This window comes from Neoarius graeffei, chromosome 6, assembly GCF_027579695.1.
Source record: "Neoarius graeffei isolate fNeoGra1 chromosome 6, fNeoGra1.pri, whole genome shotgun sequence".
Lineage (NCBI taxonomy): Eukaryota > Metazoa > Chordata > Actinopteri > Siluriformes > Ariidae > Neoarius > Neoarius graeffei.
The window spans coordinates 57867589-57889178 of record NC_083574.1 but is presented as its reverse complement, the minus strand read 5'-3'; the positions used below and the strand labels follow the sequence as shown (position 1 = coordinate 57889178).

Sequence of the window (21590 nt, the reverse complement as noted above, 5' to 3'; positions counted from 1 at the left end):
ACAGTTACTGAATATGGTAGAACATTATCTGATATAAACATTATCATGATAGACTGCAGCATCTCACCGTTCTGGGAATAACGAGGGATTGCCCAGGTAAGATGGCTTTCGGGGACACGTGCTGATCTTCCAGCAGAAATTTGAAGTCAAAGCCCACTTTTCCTGTGTTTCTCAGAATGATCTCTGCTTCTGCCACATGGTCAAATAACTAACAAACAAACACACAAACAAATAAATAAATAAACAAATATATGAGACCTTGACTTGTTTACCACATATACAGCATTACAAAACTATTGAATGTTATAAAGGAAATCAACCTGAGGACCAAAATTGATCTCAGTTGTGTCTAATGTGTAGGTGATCAGGGAAGCCTCTCCTTTGAGGGAAATCTCATATGCTGGGCCTTCCTCTACCATGCACACTGCCAACACTTGAGCACTGATGTCAGCATGGCCAAAGAATGAGAACATCACCTGCTGGATTTCACCAGGCTGCAGAACTCCATAAATTGGTTTAATGTCAAATATCTAAGAGACAGCAAGATACAGGAAGAAGAGAGAAAGACAGAAGCAAACAGTGAACAGTATTTTTTGACCACAATTTTGGGTATAGCCATACAGCTGGCCTGACAAAAATACAATAGAACAATCAAATAATCAGAACTGAATACTCAATTGATGACTTTGGCCTCTAGACTGATTTATATATGTTTAATTAGGGCCACTATAATGCATGGATGTGGCATGCAGACATACAGTACAGTGGTGCTTGAAAGTTTGTGAACCCTTTAGAATTTTCTATATTTCTGCATAAATATGACCTAAAACATCAGATTTTCACACAAGTCCCAAAAGTAGATAAAGAGAACCCAGTTAAACAAACAAGACAAAAATATTATCCTTGGTCATTTATTTATTGAGGAAAATTATCCAATATTACATATCTGTGAGTTGGCAAAAGTATGTGAACCTTTGCTTTCAGTATCTGGTGTGACCCCCTTGTGCAGCAATAACTGCAACTAAACGTTTCTGGTAATTGTTGATCAGTCCTGCACACTGGCTTGGAGGAATCTTAGCCCATTCTTCTGTACAGAACAGATTCAACTCTGGGATGTTGGTGGGTTTCCTCACATGAACTGCTCGCTTCAGGTCCTTCCACAACATTTTGATTGGATTAAGGTCAGGACTTTGACTTGGCCATTCCAAAACATTAACTTTATTCTTCTTTAACCATTCTTTGATAGAATGACTTGTGTGCTTAGGGTCGTAGTCTTGCTGCATGAGCCACGTTCTCTTGAGATTCAGTTCATGGACAGATGTCCTGACATTTTCCTTTAGAATTCGCTGGTATAATTCAGAATTCATTGTTCCATCAATGATGGCAAGCCATCCTGGCCCAGATGCAGCAAAACAGGCTCAAAACATGATATTACCACCACCATGTTTCACAGATGGGATAAGGTTCTTATGCTGGAATGCAGTGTTTTCCTTTCTCCAAACATAACACTTCTCATTTAAACCAAAAAGTTCTATTTTGGTCTCATCTGTCCACAAAACATTTTCCAACAGCCTTCTGGCTTGTCCAGGTGATCTTTAGCAAACTGCAGACGAGCATCAATGCTCTTTTTGGAGAGCAGTGGCTTTCTCCTTGCAACCCTGCCATGTACACCATTGTTGTTCAGTGTTCTGATGGTGGACTCATGAACATTAACATTAGCCAATGTGAGAGAGGCCTTCAGTTGCTTAGAAGTTACCCTGGGGTCCTTTGTGACCTTGCCGACTATTACACGCCTTGCTCTTGGAGTGATCTTTGTTGGTTGATCACTCCTAGGGAGGGTAACAATGGTCTTGAATTTCCTCCATTTGTACACAATCTGTCTGATTGTGGATTGGTGGAGTCCAAACTCTTTAGAGATGGTTTTGTAACCTTTTCCAGCCTGATGAGCATCAACAATGCTTTTTCTGAGGTCCTCAGAAATCTCCTTTGTTCGTGCCATGATACACTTCCACAAACATGTGAAGATCAGACTTTGATAGATCCCTGCTCTTTAAATAAAACAGGGTGCCCACTCACACCTGATTGTCATCCCATTGATTGAAAACACTTGACTCTAATTTCACCTTCAAATTAACTGCTAATCCTAGAGGTTCACATACTTTTGCCACTCACAGATATGTAATATTGGATCATTTTCCTCAATAAATAAATGACCAAGTATAATCTTTTTGTCTCATTTGTTTAACTGGTTTTTTTTTTATCTACTTTTATGACTTGTGTGAAAATCTGATGTTTTAGGTCATATTTATGCAGAAATATAGAAAATTCTATAGGGTTCACAAACTTTCAAGCACCACTGTATATACAGTATGTATTTTTATGCTTACTGACATAGGCAGTATCCTGGAAAAGTGCTACATAACAATTGAAAGATTTGGGTTAAAATGAACACATTAACAAGAGGTGTGGTAGATCCATCTCCTCTCATCTCATTATCTCTAGCTGCTTTATCCTGTTCTACAGGGTTGCAGGCAAGCTGGAGCCTATCCCAGCTGACTACGGGCGAAAGGCGGGGTACACCCTGGACAAGTCACCAGGTCATCACAGGGCTGACACATAGACACAGACAACCATTCACACTCACATTCACACCTATGGTCAATTTAGAGTCACCAGTTAACCTAACCTGCATGTCTTTGGACTGTGGGGGAAACCGGAGCACCCGGAGGAAACCCACGCGGAGAACATGCAAACTCCACACAGAAGGGCCCTCGCCGGCCCCGGGGCTTGAACCCAGGACCTTCTTGCTGTGAGGCGACAGCGCTAACCACTACACCACCGTGCCGCCCCATCCAATTTATTTATTCCTCTCATTCCCTTTAAAAATAATACGGTCTGTAAATTAACATGGTCCATTCTATCTTCGTATACCACAGTGCAGTTAAATATTTTTTTCTGTTTAATACATTTTCTAAAACAACACAGCTCAGACAGTAGTAGCTGAAAAAGTAAATCACAGGTTTATTGTAAATGGCTAGTTCTCATACATTATCATTTCTTAGTGACAGCTCATTCACAGGGATTTGTATGGTGCATAACCAGTTTTAACTAGTGTTATTTAATAAAAAAAAAAATCATAGTTTCTGTGAGGAGACATTAATTTCACATTAATGGACTAAGACGTGGGCAGCATGGTGGTGTAGTGGTTAGCACTGTCGCCTCACAGCAAGAAGGTTCTGGGTTCAAGCCCAGTGGCTGACAGGGGCCTTTCTGTGTGGAGTTTGCATGTTCTCCCTATGTCTGTGTGGGCTTCCTCCAGGTGCTCCGGTTTACCCCACAGTCCAAAGACATGCAGGTTAGGCTAATTGGTGACTCCAAATTGACCATAGGTGTGAGAGTGAATGGTTGTTTGTCTCTATGCGTCAGCACTGTGATGATCTGGCAACTTGTCCAGCGTGTATCCCACTGTTGGGCTAGGCTCCAACTTGCCTACGACCCTGCACAGGATAAGCGGTTACAGATAATGGATGGAATGAGATGTGGGTGTCAGCGCTGTGTAACAGATGGAGATAAAGCTGTTCTTTCAGTTTTCTGCTAAAAGTTTTTAGAAACTTCAGGACAAAGGATTTTGTGCTTGGCAGTTTCTTGGCAACAAACTGCATTTTTTGTGTTTTAAGTACAGTGAAGAAACAACTGCTTACTGCAGCTATAAGTGATAACAGGAACTAATTTGTTTTACAGGTATTTCATAAGATTAGTTAAAACTATACAGAGAAAAACATCTGAAGTACATGTCATTCTTCAAAAAATAAACTGTTGGTAAAATCCTGTGGTGCAAGAGGAATAAGATATAACCCCAAATCAGAAAAGGTTGGGATGGTATGGAAATACAAATAAAAAAAATAAAGCAGTGATTTCTAAATTTACTTTGACTTGTATTTCATTGCAGACAGTTTAAACCCAAGATTTTTCATTATTTGTCTGGTAAACTTAATTTCATTTGTTAATATACATCCATTCCTGCATTTCAGGCCTGCAACACATTCCAAAAAAGTTGGGATGACAGCAATTTAGGGCTAGTAATGAGGTAAAACATTTAAATAATGATGTGATTTGAAACAGGTGATGACAACAAGTGATCGTCATCATGATTTAATACAAAATCAATATCCAGGAAAGACCTAGTCTTTAAAGAGCAAAGATGAGCCAAGGATCTCCAGTTTGTCAACAAATGCATCAGAAAATTATTGTAATGTTCAAAAACAAATGTTCCTCAAAGAAAGATATGAAGGGATTTAGATATTTCACCCCCTACAGTGCATAATGTCATTAAACAATTCAAGGAATCTGGAGGAATTTCAGTACTTAAAAGGCAAGGGTGCAAGCCTAAGCTGAACACCCATGAGCTCCGATCCCTCAGATGGCATTGCATCAAGAACTGTCATTCATCTATATTTAATATAACCACATGGGCTTGGGATTCTCATCTCATCTCATTATCTCTAGCCGCTTTATCCTTCTACAGGGTCGCAGGCAAGCTGGAGCCTATCCCAGCTGACTACGGGCGAAAGGCGGGGTACACCCTGGACAAGTCGCCAGGTCATCGCAGGGCTGACACATAGACACGGGGAGAACATGCAAACTCCACACAGAAAGGCCCTCGCCGGCCCCGGGGCTCGAACCCAGGACCTTCTTGCTGTGAGGCGACAGCGCTAACCACTACACCACCGTGCCGCCCGGGCTTGGGATTACTTTGGCAAATATTTGCCAAGTATGACAGTATGGACTTAGAGCCAAAAAAGGCAGTTAAAACTTTATTGTGCAAAAAGGAATGCTTATGTTTGTCACCGACAGTGCCAGCAATCAGAGTTCATGGCAACCTCCAAACATGGTCACTATGGACTACAACTCCCAAGCAGCTCAGTGCCCTCCCTCTCCAGAATTCTAATTACCACTTCACCTGTTCATCATTATGAACTCATTATCCAACAGACCATAAAGACCTCAGTCACAAACAGTCAGTGTGAAATATTGCTCAGCATGTCCTTACCAGATCATACTGAGCCTTTATTTCCTAGTGTTTGACTCTCAGTGACTTTGACCCAATTTCCTGTTTATATTGGACTCTGAACTTTCACCTGACTTCTGACATGTTGTTTGCAAGCTCAAAGTATTATTAAATCTCTCAGAGTCTTCCCATGTTCTTTCTGTACTGGTCAACTCTGGGACTGAGGGAAACTTCACAAAGTCGTTCAAAGGCTCGAGTTGCCCAAAGAAGAACTTCCACAACCCGCAAGTCTGAAAGCCATTGATGGAGGACCGATTGAGGAGGGGTTTGTCACCACTCGCACCACACCTCTGGAGATTCAGGTGTGTGCCATGCACAAGCAACAAATCTCATTGTTTATCACTCGCCCTCCAAACCAAGCCATCGTTCTGGGGTTCCCCTGGCTGCAGCTCCAAGACCCTCTCATCTCCTGACAAAATTGGGAGATTCTATGTTGGTCCCCATTCTACCATCAGAACTGCCTGAAAACTGTCCCAACTTGCCCTAGCTTCCATATCTGTGTCAAGCCCTTCACCCGGGGACATCGAACACATTCTAGCCTGCTATCACAAGTTTAAGGAGGTCTTCCATAAAGGAAAAACCAGTGGACTGCCTGCTCTCAGACCCTATGACTGCGCTATTGATCTCCTCCCAGGTACCACACCTCCACATTGTGGTATCTAACCCCTCTCAATCACAGAGCAAACTGCAATGGAAGAATATGTACAAGAAGCACTGCAACAAGGTTACATTCATCCATCCACATCTTCAGCATCAGCAGGCTTCTTTGTTAAAAAGAAAGGGGGGAAGGTCTCTGACCTTGTATAGATTACAGAGAACTTAACAAAATCATGGTGAAATATCCTTATCCACTACCACTCATGCCCTCAGCCTGAGAACAACTACAATCTGCCTGCATCTTCACCAAACTGGATCTCAGGAGTGCTTACAACCTGGTGTGTATCTGGGAAGGTGATGAATGGAAGGCTGCATTTAGCACCACCTCCAGGCAATTTGAGCACTGTGTAATGCAATATGGACTCTCTTGTGAGCACAGTGTGTTCCAATGTCTGATAAATGGCATACTCAGAGACATGTTTGGATGCTATGTGATCACCTACATAGACAACATCTTAATATACTCCCCAGATAAGGTGAGTCACCAAGCACATGTGAAAGCAGTACTCACCCAACTCTTTGAGAATCAGTTGTACATCAAAGCAGAAAAATGTGAATTCCATTTTACCCAAATCTCATTCCTAGGATATGTCATCAGTACAGGAGGGGTTAACATGAACTCCAGTAAAGTAGCTGCAGTTACCACCTGGCCCACACCCACTACAGTTATAGAGCTCCAATGTTTCCTAGGTTTTGCAAACTTTTACCGAAGGCTCATCTGAGGGTTCAGTACCATTGCTGCTCCTCTCACTGCTTTAATCAAGAAGGGGCCCAAGCGCCTTCAGTGGAACCAAGCGGTAAAAGATGCTTTTCTTCTTTCTTCACCCATCCTCAGATACCCAGACCCTGCGAAGCCATTCACAGTTGAGGTGGACACGTCTGAAACTAGAGTGGGAGGAGTCTTGTCCCAGCACTTCAGGGAAAAACCCAAATGGCATCCTGTGTCATTCTTCTCCAAGAAACTTACATCTGCTGAACAGAACTATGATATCGGCAACAGAGAACTCCAAGCATTTAAATTGGCCCTCGAAGAGTGGAGGCACTGGCTTGAGGGGGCCACATGCCCATTTGTCATCCTCACCGATCACAAGAATCTGGAGTACCTTAAATTAGCCAAGCAATTCAACTCTCGTCAGGCATGGTGGGCCCTCTTCTTCACCTGTTTTCAATTCACCATCTCGTACTGTCCCAGCTCCAGAAACACTAAGGCAGATGCTTTATCCAGAATACACTCTTCAACACCCAGTCAAGAATCCACACCCATTCTACCACCCAAGTGTTTCGTTAATGCCCTAGCTTGCAAAATTGATAAGGAACTGTCACAAACTCAGGTTTACAACCCATCAACATCATGTCCTCCAGGTCTCATGTTCATCCCACCGAAATTCTGGGGTCAGCTCATCACATGGGCACACTCATCTCCTGCCACAGGGCATCTCAACAGCCAACATACTTACCAGCTTCCCAGGACCAAGTATTGGTGGGAAAACATGATGACAGACATCAACAAATTCATCTCCTACTGTTCCACCTGTGCTCAAGCCAAGGTACCCCAGACTCCACCTGCTGATAAGCTCATGCCATTGCCCACACCCCAGAAACCCTGGTCCCATAGACTTCTGGCCATAGACTTCATCACTGATCTACCCAAATCACAAGACCACACAGTCATTATGGTAGTCATCAACCAGTTCTCAAAAGCACTAAGACTCATTCCCTTCCCTGGGCTACTTACAGCCTTCAAAACAGCAGAGCTCATTCATTCAGAGAAGTGAATAAGTGTATGGGAGAGTATCCATCAGCGCCTGGAGCAAATAGCAAGGAGGTACAAGTTCTTTGCTGAAAAACACAGAGGGGAAGCACTCGTGTATGCACCAGCTGACAGAGCCTGGGTGTCCACCAAGGACTTAAGGGATCCCAACACCTGTCAGAAACTCAGTGCCAGGTACATTGGTCCCTTCAAGGTCTTCTGTCATGTCAACAAGGTCTCTTACAAACTGGAGCTCCCGTAATACTGCCGCCTGTCACCCACGTTCCATGTATCATATCTAAAGCCCGCCATTCCTGGACCTCTAGCCACTAACACACCACTGAATGCCCCTTAGCCTGGAACTGGAAGGACAGCCATTGTACCAGGTACACAGGATCCTTAACTCCTGCTGCAGACAGGACCACCTCGAATATCTGGTAGACTGTGAGGGTTACAGTCCGGAGGAGCGCAACTGGGTACCTGCTGGGTACCCGTTAGTAACCCAAGAATTCCATGCCAAGCATCCGGAAAAGCCAGCAACAAAAAAACATGGATGCCCAAGAAAGAAAAATGCTCCCAGAGTGAGTGCTGGGGGGGGGGGGGGGGGGGGCACTGTCACTGACAGAACTAGAAATCAGAGTTTGTGGTAGCCTTTAAACATGGCCACAATGGACTACAACGCTTAAGCACCTCAGTGCCCTCCCTCTCCAGAATTCTAATTACCACTTCACCTGTTCATCATTAGACTCATTAGCCACCAGTACAAAAGAACTCAGTCACAAACAGTCAGTGCGAAGTATTACTCAGTGTATCCTTACCTGATCATACTGAGCCTTTATTTCCTAGTGTTTGACTCTGTGACTTTGACCCAGTTTCCTGTTTATATCAGACTCTGAACTTTCGCCTGACCTCTGACATGTTTGCATTTCGACTGACCCTATGCCCGACATTGACTTTGATATTAGTTTCATGATTCAGATTCGGTTGCCGGTCTGCAATGCACCCACTCTCCCCTGCAACTACATCTGTAAGTGCCTGCGCCTCTGACAATGTTAACTGTGTACAGAAGTGACATCAACTTCTCTGGTCTTGGAGGCATCTGGAATGGACCATAACACAGTGGAAACGTACTGTGATCAGTATTCAAGGTCTTTTTTGGAAGAGATAGAGGCTGCGTGCTCCAGACCAAAAACAAAAAGGACCATCCAGATTGTTACCAGCAACAAGTCTAAAAGCCAGGGTATGTCATGGTATGGGGTTGTGTTAGCAAAAGTAGCAAAGGTAACTTTCACTTCTGTGATGGCAGCTTTTCTTTTTCATCCTAACACCCTGTAGGCCTGTCAGTTACCAGCCTCTTACGAGGCTATCTGCGTCTATCAAGAGTACACACATCTTAATCTACTACCGACTTGCTAGGCCTGTCACAGCTTCACAACCATTCACACCTACGGTCAATTTAGTGCCACCAATTAGCCTAACCTACATGTCTTTGGACTGTGGGGGAAACTGGAGCACCTGGAGGAAACACACAGACACGAGGAGAACTTGCAAACTCCACACAGAAAACCTCCTGTCAGCCACTGGGCTCGAACCCAGAACCTTCTTGCTGTAAGGCAACATTGCTAACCACTCCACCATCGTGCTGCCCCAATGGCAGCATTAATGCAGAAAAATACATTGAGACTTTGGAGCAACAAATGCTGCCTTCAAGGTGACATCTTTTCCAAGGATATTTCAACAAGACAATGCAAAACCACATTCTGCACATATTACAAAGGCATGGCTGTGGAAGAAGAGGGTGCCTGTCCCCCCTGTCCCCAATTGAGAATGTGTGGTCAATTTTGAAAAGAAAAATATGACAATAACAACCTGGCACTCTTGCACATCTTAAGACCTGTTTGTAGGAAGAATGGGACAAAATACCACCTGAAAAGCTTCATTGATTGGTGTCTACAGTCCCTAAACATATTTTAAATTTTGGGAGAAGGAATGACTACATTACAAAGTGGTAAATGCTTTATGGTCACAACTTTTTTTGAAATATGTTGCAAGAATCAAAATTTAAACGTGTTTAATTTGAAAAAACAATACAATTCATGAGGTAAAATATCAAATAATGTGCTGCTGTATTGTTTTGAGTGCAATATAGCTTAAAGATTATTTAAAAATCATTATTCACAGTTTTAATTTCAATTTCAACATAACATCCCAACTTTTTCTGATTGAAGTTGTACTTCAGGATGAGCATTGGACTGCATCATACCATACCATACCACTGATTATTTTTCTGTAACAGCACACCCTGGTAGTTGGGTACAACAACCTCCATTGAAGAGGGGTAATATAAATAGCTTTTGCCCACAAAACCAGGCTGCAGGAAATGGGACCGTGTTCTTCAACCTTAAGTTGAAGACAGCAAAATCTTGTTTGATCATGAGTTTGTGCTAATAGCAGGTCCTTGGAGATAGTAATGTAAGAGCAATTTTGGACCAAAGCTTGGTCAAAAATACTACTCTATGAGCAAATTTCAAATTCATACCCCATGTTGTGCCACTCCATTCAGGTGTGTACAAGCACAAAAATATGTGGCTCAAAAAAGGCAACTGTGCAAAACCTGGAACATTTGGATTACACCCAAACAGACTAGCATTGCACAGGCATTATATCATTATGTTATGTATGGAATGCAGCAACATAACAGAAATAGTAGAAATAACAAATGAATACAACATACCTCCTCCACACGTATACTTGGGGTCTCTCTATCTGTTAGGCTCGATGTGCTGAATTCCAGCTCTAACCCTGTGGGCTTCTGTGTTGTTGATGCTCTACTGTTATGTCCCTGTAGAGCAAAGCTGTATGTATGTGTCCCTTCTGTTTCAAGAATATTCAGCCCATAAGGGGACAGTGGCTCTTTTGATCCTCTTCCCTCTTGAGGACCAGAATTTGGGTTTATCTTCTTATTGACATCCTCTTCTTCTTGCTGAGGTTTCAAGACCCCACTTTGACTGAAAAAATCATATATAAAAAAATTAATGAGTAATCAAACCCCATCCAAGTCCTATCAATCAGAGTGAAACTGCCAGGCCTCAGTCTCTTTCTTTTCTGGTCCTGCCTTTGGGTCACCAGTCAGGCCAAAGTGAAATTAATAAAGACAGTCATTAATAAAAATGAAGGTTCACTAAGAGAATAAGGTTTATTTATGTGTCCAAAATTTTTCCATACAGGAAATCACACACTCAGAGAAAGTACTACAAAGATCCATAAGCAATCTGACTGAGGTGTAGAAATGACCACCATCAGCACAAAAGCAGAAAGATGTTTGACTGCATCTGCGTACCTGATCATACCTAACCTTTGTTGTTTTGGGCCTGATTCCCAGTGAATCTGACCCCTGCTACATGACTCACTCGACTCTGAGACTGTTGTTTACCTCTGACATACCGGTTGCTCCTTGACTGATCCTTAGCATGCACCTGACTCCGATTCTTGTCTCAAGATTTGGATTGACCAGAGGTGGAAAAACCCGGGTGCAGAAAGTAAAAACCCTGCCACATTTTTGCTCCAGCCAATTCAATGAACCAGCTGATCCTAATTACCACATCCCCTAAGCCAGGTTGATGAGCTAATTGGTGAAATCACCTGTGTTGAGAGCACAGGCAGAAGGAAAACCTAAGCAGGACTTTTACTTTGTCAATCCAGTTTTTCCACCTCTGGGATTGACTTACCAGTATGTGATGCACCTGCTCGCCACTGCATTTGTGTCCATACAGTGGTGCTTCAAAGTTTGTGAACCCTTTAGAATTTTCTATATTTCTGCATAAATATGACCTAAAACATCAGATTTTCACACAAGTCCTAAAACTAGATAAAGAGAACCCAGTTAAACAAATGAGACAAAAATTTTATACTTGGTCATGAGCAGCACACTTTGGACTCTCTAACAGACCTGGCTATTAAATTAGATCACCTCCTCCAGAACCGTCCCTCCTTGCAATCCACCCATGTTCTGACCCAGTCTGCACAGTCACCCACGCCCATGGAAATATCAAACACTCGCACATCCCATTCTGAAAGAGAGAGGAGATGCTGGGAGGGGTCGTGCTTTTACTGAGGGTAGCCTGGTCACCTGCTGGTCCAGTGTCCCATCCAGCCAGTGATCTCCAAAAAGCCTGACCATCCCGGGCAGGTGGACTGCCCAGACACCTCAGTGAGTTGCAAACATTTTCCTTCTCATCCATTTCTGAAACTCAATGTCTTGTTGTCCATATCAGAAACCTCCCATGGTCTCTCTGCTCTGCTAGACTCTGGGTTGGAGGGCAACTTCATCAACTCCAGTAACCAGTGAGCCTCCATGCTATCAATGGTGGCCCTATCAGAGAAGGATTGGTCACCAGAAGGACTAGACCACTAGAGAGCCAGGTCGGGGCTCTGCACCGTGAACACCTGTATGTTACCCAAACCTCTAGAGATGCACCGATACCACATTTGTGAAAACCGATACGAGTATGAGTACTATCATTTCAGTACTTGCCGATACCGAGTACTACCGATACCGATACTGTTGATGTTATTAAAATATAGGCTACCTACATATCTATAATCTAACACCCGCGGGCCGCCGCAATGCTCGCAACCACCCACTACAACTCTGTGCACTGACATTCAGTACCCAGCAGAGGGAGACAACTAGTCATGAACGAGTGTATAGAGAAGAAGACTCAGCCGTTACAACCAAACGCAACATCGCGTCCCGTGCTCGTGGAGCTCCATACCTGTAGATGGGACGTCAATTTCCTTGGTCTTAGCGTTGCCCTCAACTGAAACAAGTTGGAAAACTCAATCAGCCATTTCTTAAAGCTCTCTCTCTCTCTCACTCTTCACTCTTAAACTCTCCCGGTTGGACTCGTACTTAAAAACTCTGCCGGTTGGATTCACCTATACAAAAATCCGATTTTCATTTGTTTGTTAGTGAGTAGCCTGTCCTACAAAACCCTTACCTAGGCGAATAGCCAACATTAAAAAAGGACAACGTTGGGGATCTTAGCATAGGCCTATCTGTGTATGGCAGCGAAAGGGAGTGGAGTGTGGAGAGATGTTTAAAATGACAGTGTTGGGGAAAGATGTTGTGATAGCACTGTTTCATGACTATGCAAACACATCTTCGTCATGGAAAAATGGGTTGTTGTCGAACAATTTTTTTTGTCTTCTGACGAAATTAGCCTACGCTCAATGCTTGAGATTTACAATTTTTTTCCTGGGAGAGGCTTTTTTTCCTCGAACGGACGCTGGCAAAAGGCGCTTCACGGAACACTATCGGCGCATGGTATAGCCTATCATATTATGCTCAAGCCTGAGCTCAACAATGCTTCAGTTTTTTTTTCTCTCTCGAATGGAACAAAAAGTGCTGTGGGGAACATTGGTATCGGCGCATGGGATCGGCACTGGTATCGGTTCATGGTATCGGCAACTGTTTGACAAGTACGAGTATGAGTATATTAGTGGAGTATCGGGGCCGATGCCGATGCCAGTATCGGTATCGGTGCATGCTTACATCTTAGGATTACCATGGTTACAGTGGCACAATCCTTTAATATCCTGGCAACAGAAGGAGATTTTGAAATGGTTCTCATCCTGCTACCAGAACTGCCTGTAACTACCCCAACTCACTCTGGCTTCCACCGCCGTGGAAAGCCCTTCCCCTGGAGCCATCAAACACATCCCAGCCTGTCATCATGACCTCTGTGAAGTCTTCAGCAAAGGTAAAGCTAGTGGACTACCCCCTCATTGACCCTATGACTGTGCTATTGACCTCCTTTCTGGCACCACCCCTCCACATTGCCACATTTACCCTCTTTCTAGAACCAAGCAATCTGTGATGGAGGAGTATGTACAGTAGGCTCTACAGCAGGGGTATATCTGCCTGTCCACCTCTCCAGCATCCATGGGGTTATTTTTCATGGTGAAGAAAGGGAGAGGCCTTTGGGTCTGTATTGACTACAGAGGTCTCAATCAAATCACTGTGAAATATCTGTACTCATTATCTCTGGTCCCATCAGCCTTAGAACAACTTAGAGCTATGTGCATCTTCACCAAACTTGACCTCAGAAGTGCCTACAACCTGGTGCATATACGGGAAGGGGATGAGTGGAAAACAGCGTTCAGTACAACCTCCTGTCACTATGAATATCTGGTCATGCCATATGGACTATCTTTCATGCTCACTGTGTTCGAATGCCTAATCAATGACATGCTCAGGGACATACTGGGATGCTATGTGATCGCTTACATTGACAACATTCTGATTTACTCCCCGGACAAAACCAGTCTTCAAGGGTTCAAGGGTTTTGGTGCGAGCCAGGAGTCTTCGCAGGTTGAAAACACTCCCATCCATTCGGAATCGTATGTAAATTCCGTCTGTGAGGTCCTCCTTGGCTTCCCTAAGCATCATGCTGAAGTATATGGCAAATAGTGTGGGTGCCAAAACACATCCTTGCTTAACCTCATTTTCAATGGGGAATGGGTCTGATAGCTCACCTTTGTGCTTAACTTGTTCCATTTGGCCTTTATGTAGCTGTTGCAGGATTTGAAGTTTTGGTGGGCAGCCCAATCTTACTAGAATCCTCCAGAGCCCATCATGGCTAACCGTATCGAAGGCCTTTGTAAGGTCTATGAAGGCAGCATACAATCCTACATTTTGTTCTCTACACTTTTCCTGAATCTGCCTGAGAACAAAAGTCATGTCTGTTGTGCTCCTGTTTGCCCTAAATCCACACTGACTTTTTGGAAGGTTCTCCTCAGCAACTGTTGGGATAAGCCGGTCCAGGATAACCCTTGCTAGGATCTTCCCAGCAATAGACAGTAGTGTCACACCCCTGTAATTCGAGCAGTCAGACTTCTCCCCTTTGTTTTTGTAGAGGGATACAATAACAGCATCACGGAGATCTTGCGGTACAACTCCTCTCTCCCAGCAGTCCCTAAACAGGTCAGTAAGCACTGTGAGCAGGGTGTTGCCCCCCAGCTTATACACTTCAGCTGGTATGCCGTCAACTCCAGGAGCCTTGTGGCACTTCAACTTGGCAACTGCTGCTTTCACTTCCTCTAGGGAAGGGGGGATGCCAAGCTCTGTCTTTATTGCTTGCTGTGGTATCCTCCTGATTGCCTCCTCCTGCACTTGGCATTTGTCTCCAAACAGACTTCCATAGTGCTCTGCCCAACAATGTAGTATGGACTTCTTGTCAGTGAGAAGCCTTCTGCCATCTGATGAGCGTAAGGGGGCTTGTACCTGGAGGGTTGGGCCATATACTGTTTGTAGTGCTTCATAGAAAGCACGGGTGTTTCCTGAGTCAGCATAACTCTGGGTTTCTACTGCTAATGCTGCCCACCACTTGTTTTGCAATTCCCTCAGCTTTCTACATGCAGTGTGGCATGAATTCCTGTACGCTGTTTTAGCTGACTGGTTGTCTGGCCTTGCAAGGACTCTCTCATAACAGGAGTGTTTCCTTTGCAGTAGGTCTTGAATCTCAGTATCATTCTCATCAAACCAGTCTCTATGCTTCCTGGATTCATAGCCTGCTACCTCTGCCGTTGTGTCCTGAAGGATTGTTTTCAACCTCTGCCACTGGGTTTCTGGGTCTGGGTTCTCCTCACTTGTGTTACCTTTGATGGTGTTCAGACGCTCTTCCAGTTTGGCTTGAAATTCCATCTTGCATTCTGAGAGCCTGTCAATGTGTAGCTTCTTTACTTGTGGGCCTCTCCTCTTTACTGGGGGTTTGATAGATAGCCTGAGTTTAGCTCTGACCAACCGGTGGTCTGTGTAGCAGTCTGCACTGGGCATGACTCGGGTGTGTAGTACATCCTGGACATCCTTCTGGCGCACCAGTATGTAATCCAGGAGGTGCCAATGTTTGGAGCGCGGATGTCGCCATGTTGTCTTGAACCGTGCTTTCTGCTGAAAGAGGGTGTTGATGATGCTTAGACCATGTTCTCCACACAACTCAAGAAGCAGTCATCCATTATCATTACAGTTACCCACCCCATGTTGTCCAAGTACACCTGGCCATACATCTGAGTCTCTACCCACTCTGGCGTTGAAGTCTCCCATGACAACAACCTTGTCTACTACGTTGATTTTGCTGAGGAGGTCCCTCAGCTCTGAGTAGAACACTTCTTTTATGAGAGGATCTGCTTGGAGTGTAGGAGCATAGGCACTGATCAGGGTGACAAACTTGTCTTCATGTAGTGGTAGACAGAGGGACATAAGACGGTCGGAATGTCCGAACGGGAGATTTTGAAGCTTGTTGGCAATGGAAGTCTTTACCATGAAGCCCACACCAGATAACCGTCTTTCATCTTTCCCTTTCCCAGACCAGTAGAGTGTGTACCCTGCACCATGTTCTGTCAGACAGCCCTGTTCTGCAAAACGAACTTCACTAACTGCTGCAACGTCAATGTCCAGTCTGGCTAGTTCTCTGGTGACAAGAGCTGTGCGTCTCTGTGGATGGTTGCTGTCGTTTGAGTCCTGCATTGTGCGAGCATTCCAGCAGGCCACTTTAAGCATAGTACTACTCTTCATTCTTTTGTTTGTTTTACCGCTTTAGAGAGATGCCTGTTGGCCGCAACGAGCCAACTCGGCTATAGTGAGACAAGCAATTTTTAGACCACCTTTTCTAGGTCCTTCTCTATTCAGAGCAAGCAGCGCTGTCCCAAAAAAGGGCTGCTTGGTCACTCAGGATGCTGCCAAGTGTTGCTGTTGTCTCAGGTCAGCAGACAGACGACCATCACGTCTGAGTCGCCTACATGCGGAGTTGAGACTGCGACTCCCAGTGCCATCTAACACCTGTCGTTTCGCCTCTTCTCCATCGCTGCAGGACTTTCCTTTCCTTTCCTTCCCACCTGCGCTCGGTAGGTTTATAGTGACGGTTGGTTCGCGCAGCCAACTTCTGTTGGAACCAACTTCACTCCTTAGGCTCAGTATCCTTCCACAGTGGCTCAGCAGACTAAGATGGCTGTGGCGACCACAGAGCTGTAGGTTTTATGGACTGTCCTTGTCCCTGTCCCCTCATGTGGTTTAGCCCACCTGCTGAAGCGGTGTACCAGGGTGTGGCGCTTGGAGCCAGCATGTGAGAGTTTAGGGGATGAGTGAAGGCCGAGGTGCACGTCCACCCTACTGATGGTCGGTTCGGGCACAGCAGACATCAACCAAGTGACTACCCCTCTACTCAGAGCCCCCTACACCCCACACCACTATTACCACATCAGTCAAAGGAAGCAAATATCTGCGCAATATTCAAGAAGGGAGACAAGTCCACACCAGACAGCTACTGACCCATTTCATTGACTAGTGTTACATGTAAAATACTGGAACACATTATACATTCCCATATAATGGATCATTTTAAGAAGAACAGAATACTTGTGGACTCATAACAAGGATTCAGATCAAAACGTTCTCCAGAAACACAGCTCATTGTTACCATAAATGACATTGCAAGAGCACTTGATAAGAGGAAGTCAATATAGATGCCAACACTAAACTTTTAAAAATCTTTCGATGAAGCGCCCCATGAACGTCTCCTCGGGAAACTGGATTACTATAGGATTAGAAACAATCTTCACCAATGGATCAGAGATTTCCTGACAAATTGGATATAGAAAGTGGCCTGTGAAGGGAACGTCTCTTCTAAAGAGGAGGTACTTTCTGGCATACCACAAGGCACAGTCCTCAAGCCATTATTGTTCCTGGTATACATAAACGATCTCCCAGACTGCCTACACTGTCAAACAAGACTCTTTGCAGATGACTGTCTTGTATACACAACAGTCACAGGAGAAGAGGATATAAACTATCTGCAAGCAGATTTGAATTCCTTAGAATTATGGCAGGATACATGAAAGATGAGCTTCAACCCAGCAAAATGTTCAGTCATGGTAATCTCAAACAAGAAAAAAAAACATCTGCTAAAGACTATGCCTTCTGTGGACAAATTGTTCATCATACTGTGTCACAACCATATCTGGGAGTAAACCTGGACAGTAAACTTTCATGGGGGGAACATATGGATAACATTGTTGCTAAAGCAAATCATACTCTGGGGTTCCAGAGGAGAAACCTCTGGTTCTGCCACAAAGAAATGAAAACCATAGCGTACATGACATTATTTAGATCACATTTGGAATACATATGTGCTTAGGACCCATATAAGACGGGGCATATTGATAAACTAGAAGCAGTACAAAAGAAAGCAGCATGTGTTTGCACAGGGAATTATAAAAGAGACAGTAGTGTCACCCAAATGCCAACAGAACTGCAATGGGAACCACTGGAAACAAGGAGGGTAAGAAGAGCAATTCCAGCGTTATGGACGTGACACTTGAACTCAAAATGGCAACAAATGACCCAGTGCATGTTTTATCGTCTCCCAGTATTTAAACAGGTGTTGCATATTTTAAGGCTGTACCATACTGGAGAAGTGATAGAACAAGAACAATTCCCATAGTACATCTAGGGCATGCCAGAAAATGCCAATAAAAGATGCGTTATGGATGTGACAGAGAAAGTATCACTTTTCTTGGGTGACTGTACATTTTTATCAAACTCTGTGAAATTGTAAACCTAATGTCGAAATGGAGATATCCATTTGATAGAGGGGTCCAAGGTGAATATTAAAAAATCTTTGTTTAAAATATTTTGTATTTCATGCAGAGTTTCGGAAGGAAAAGTCAGCGTTATGGATGCGACGAAATTCCGTTATGGATGTGACGCGTCTGAAATAGACATGGCATATGTTTAGAAAATCAGCAATTTAACCACCATAACCCTTTGAAAAACTCTCTAAATATCAGCTAAAACTATCAAAGTTCTTAAATAATATTTAGGATGGCTATTTTTTTGCTGTTTTGTGGATTTTAGCATACATTTCTGTGGCTTGTGGCAATAATACAGAATTGTACATGATCAAAGTTGATTTTAGCTTGGGTTTTACATTATAAGAAAGAAAGACTGACAGTGACATATTAGGTTGGTTACAAATTGGTTCAACTTATTCACATCTGTAAAATACAGGCCTAGGTGATATCTCTGGGAGTGGTTTTGATGTATTACATGCTGCTTTATTTTTGCATGGTGAGGTTGACATTTACATGGAATTGCCCAGAAGTAGATTAGCCATGTTGTACAAAATTCAAAACAGAATAGTGGCAATAAAGGCAGACAAACACTTAACTTACTCACAACTAAAAAGGACAAGGAAGAAGAATGACAAACAAATAGAAATTCCATTTGCCAAAACTGACACCTACAAAAATTCATTTTTTTGTGAGGACAAGCAGGGACTGGAATAAACTTGATAATGCTATAGTCAATGCACCCACCTTGGAAAGTTTCAAAGGAGCTCTGGCAGCACTCTAGTACAGGGTTTACATCAAGTTGGCGATATACAGAGTACTGCCTTGCTGACTAAATGTTCAGAAGGTTCAAAAAGTTCTTTCCTGTTATCAATCAATCAATCAATCAATCAATCAAATTTTATTTATATAGCCCTTTACAATAACCAAAAGGTACCCAAAGTGCTTTACATCGAAGCCATAAAACAGAACACCAAAACACATAAAAACACAGGTTTTGACTGCGGAAGGTGCCACAGTGCTGCAGATTACCAAAAGCCTTTCAGAAGTACATGAAATAAAACAGACGAAACAAAGCACCCCTCAAAAACAAGACGGCAATCTAAAAAAGTAGGTCTTCAACTTTGATTTAAAAAGGCCGAGATCAATAGTGGTGCGAATGTCGGGGGGCAGATTGTTCCACAGTCTGGGAGCAGCGACAGCAAAAGAACGATCACCCCACTGTTTATATCTCGACCTTGGAACTTCTAACAGAAGCTGACCCGAAGAACGCAGGGCCCTACCATGATCACGAATAGTTAAAATCTCAGACAAGTAAGAGGGAGCCAGGCCATTGATGGCATTAAAAACAAACAACAGAAGTTTAAAATCCATTCTAAAATGGACTGGAAGCCAATGGAGTGACGACAACACAGGAGTAATGTGTTCATGTCTAGACGTGCTTGTTAAAAATCGGGCCGCAGCGTTCTGTACAAGTTGAAGACGCAAAATTGAAGACTGGCTGAGGCCAACATACAGGGCATTACAATAGTCCAGTCTCGAACTGAAAAATGCATGAATTGCCTTCTCGAGATCCTGCTGACTGAGAAACGGCTTCACTTTGGCCAAGAGACGGAGTTGAAAAAAGCTCGTTCTAACAACAGAACGAGCTTTTATCAACAGTTTATCAAATTTAAGCCCACTGTCAAACGTTACCACAAGATTTTGTACGAATGGTTTAAAAAAGGGGGCCAGAGTACCAAAATTTGCTGTAAAAACATTTGACGTGGGTGACATGCCAAATAAAATACATTCCGTTTTGCTGTCGTTCAAATGCAAAAAGTTCCGTGCCAGCCACTGCTTTACATCAGTAATACAATCCAGTAACTTAGTAAGCACCGTATTTTCATTGGGTCTCTTGGGCAAATATACCTGCAAATCATCAGCATAAAAGTGAAAAGACAGATTGTGTTTTTTTATAATTGATCCCAGAGGTAACATGTACAAAGAAAACAGAATAGGGCCAAGAATAGAGCCCTGTGGCACCCCACAAGAGAGGGATGCATATGAAGAACAGAGGTCACCAATCATCACAGTGAAGCTCCTATTTGCCAAGTATGACCTAAACCATTGGAGAGCAGTGCCACAAATGCCGACATACTGCTCTAGGCGAGATACAAGGACTACATGGTAAACTGTATCAAAGGCCGCTGTGAGGTCGAGCAACACCAGCATGGCAGGATTCCCGGCATCCACAGACAGAGCGATATCATTGTGCACCTTTAACAGTGCTGACTCAGTGCTATGTCGGGATCTGAAACCAGACTGGAATTTATCAAGAACAGAATTTCTCTCTAAAAATGACTGTAATTGAATAAAAACAACTTTTTCTAAAACCTTAGAAAGAAAAGGCAAATGGGAGACAGGCCTAAAATTGGACAGAACAGAAGGGTCAAGATGTGTTTTTTTAAGGAGGGGCCTAACTACAACATGTTTAAAGGCAGCTGGGACAGACCCAGAATTAAGACAAGTATTTATAAAAACAAGCAAACTTGACCCAACAGAATTTAAAATCTCCTTCAAAAACTTGGCTGGAATGACATCTAAGGGACAGTTAGTGGGTTTCATGCCACTAACCACCTTCGTAAAAAACGACAGAGAAATAGTCTCAAACCGGTCGAAAACAGCAGACTGTGTAGGAGGAGCATCCACATCATCAAGGAACGTATCAATGCTACTGATATTCTGTCTGACTGATGCCACTTTGTCAGTAAAGAAACAGGCATACTCTTCACAGGTTGCGGCAGAGTCATCAGACAGAACAGTGGGGCATGGATTAATAACAGAGTCAATAGTATTAAATAACAATCTAGGATAATGAGAGCTATTGGCTATAATGGAAGACAGATATTTGGACTTGGCCTCCTTCAGAGATCTCTGGTAAGCAGCTAAACTATCCCTTAACCAGCCCAGGGATACATGCAGTTTGTCCTTTTTCCACCGCCATTCAGCCTGTCTACATTGTTGCCTAAGCAGACGGGTGTGGTCATTCAACCAGGGATCTGTCTTGGTCTTAATACTTTTTGCCGGAAAGGGGCAACAGAATCCAGAATTGCAGAACAGGTAGAATGAAAAGTGGAAAGTAGACTCTCTGGGCAAAGGGAAGAAACCAGCCCACTGTCAGCATGCAGCTGAGAGTCCCTAAAGGCAACAGCAAACTCTTCAGCCGTCGATGAAGTAAAAATACAGCGTCTGTGAGCTAAGGAAACAGGCTTATTGGCAGGTGGGGGAGCAGCAAAATCGAAAACAATGGGGAGGTGATCCGAAATGGCAGTGTCCACTATTTCTCTAAGGCAGGGGTCCCCAACTTTTTCAGCCCCAAGGACCGGTTTGGTTCTCATTTTTTCCCCAGTGGACCGGGGGGGGGGGGGGGGGGGGGGGGGGGGGGGGGCACATATGTTCGCGTGCACACATACTTTTACAAATGAGGATAGTCAGCAGGATACAATA

General features: G+C 43.7%; 1 protein-coding gene across 1 annotated transcript in view; it reads right to left on the bottom strand.

The window, feature by feature from the left end:
• hydin (HYDIN axonemal central pair apparatus protein) overlaps positions 1-21590 on the bottom strand; it is a 338453-nt gene that overhangs the window by 189330 nt on the left and 127533 nt on the right. The window contains exons 23-25 of the mRNA XM_060923930.1: positions 10210-10483; positions 321-530; positions 68-208 (exon numbers count right to left, since the gene is read on the bottom strand). Of these exons, the coding sequence (XP_060779913.1) occupies positions 68-208; positions 321-530; positions 10210-10483 (625 nt within the window). The remainder of the gene's footprint in view (positions 1-67; positions 209-320; positions 531-10209; positions 10484-21590) is intronic.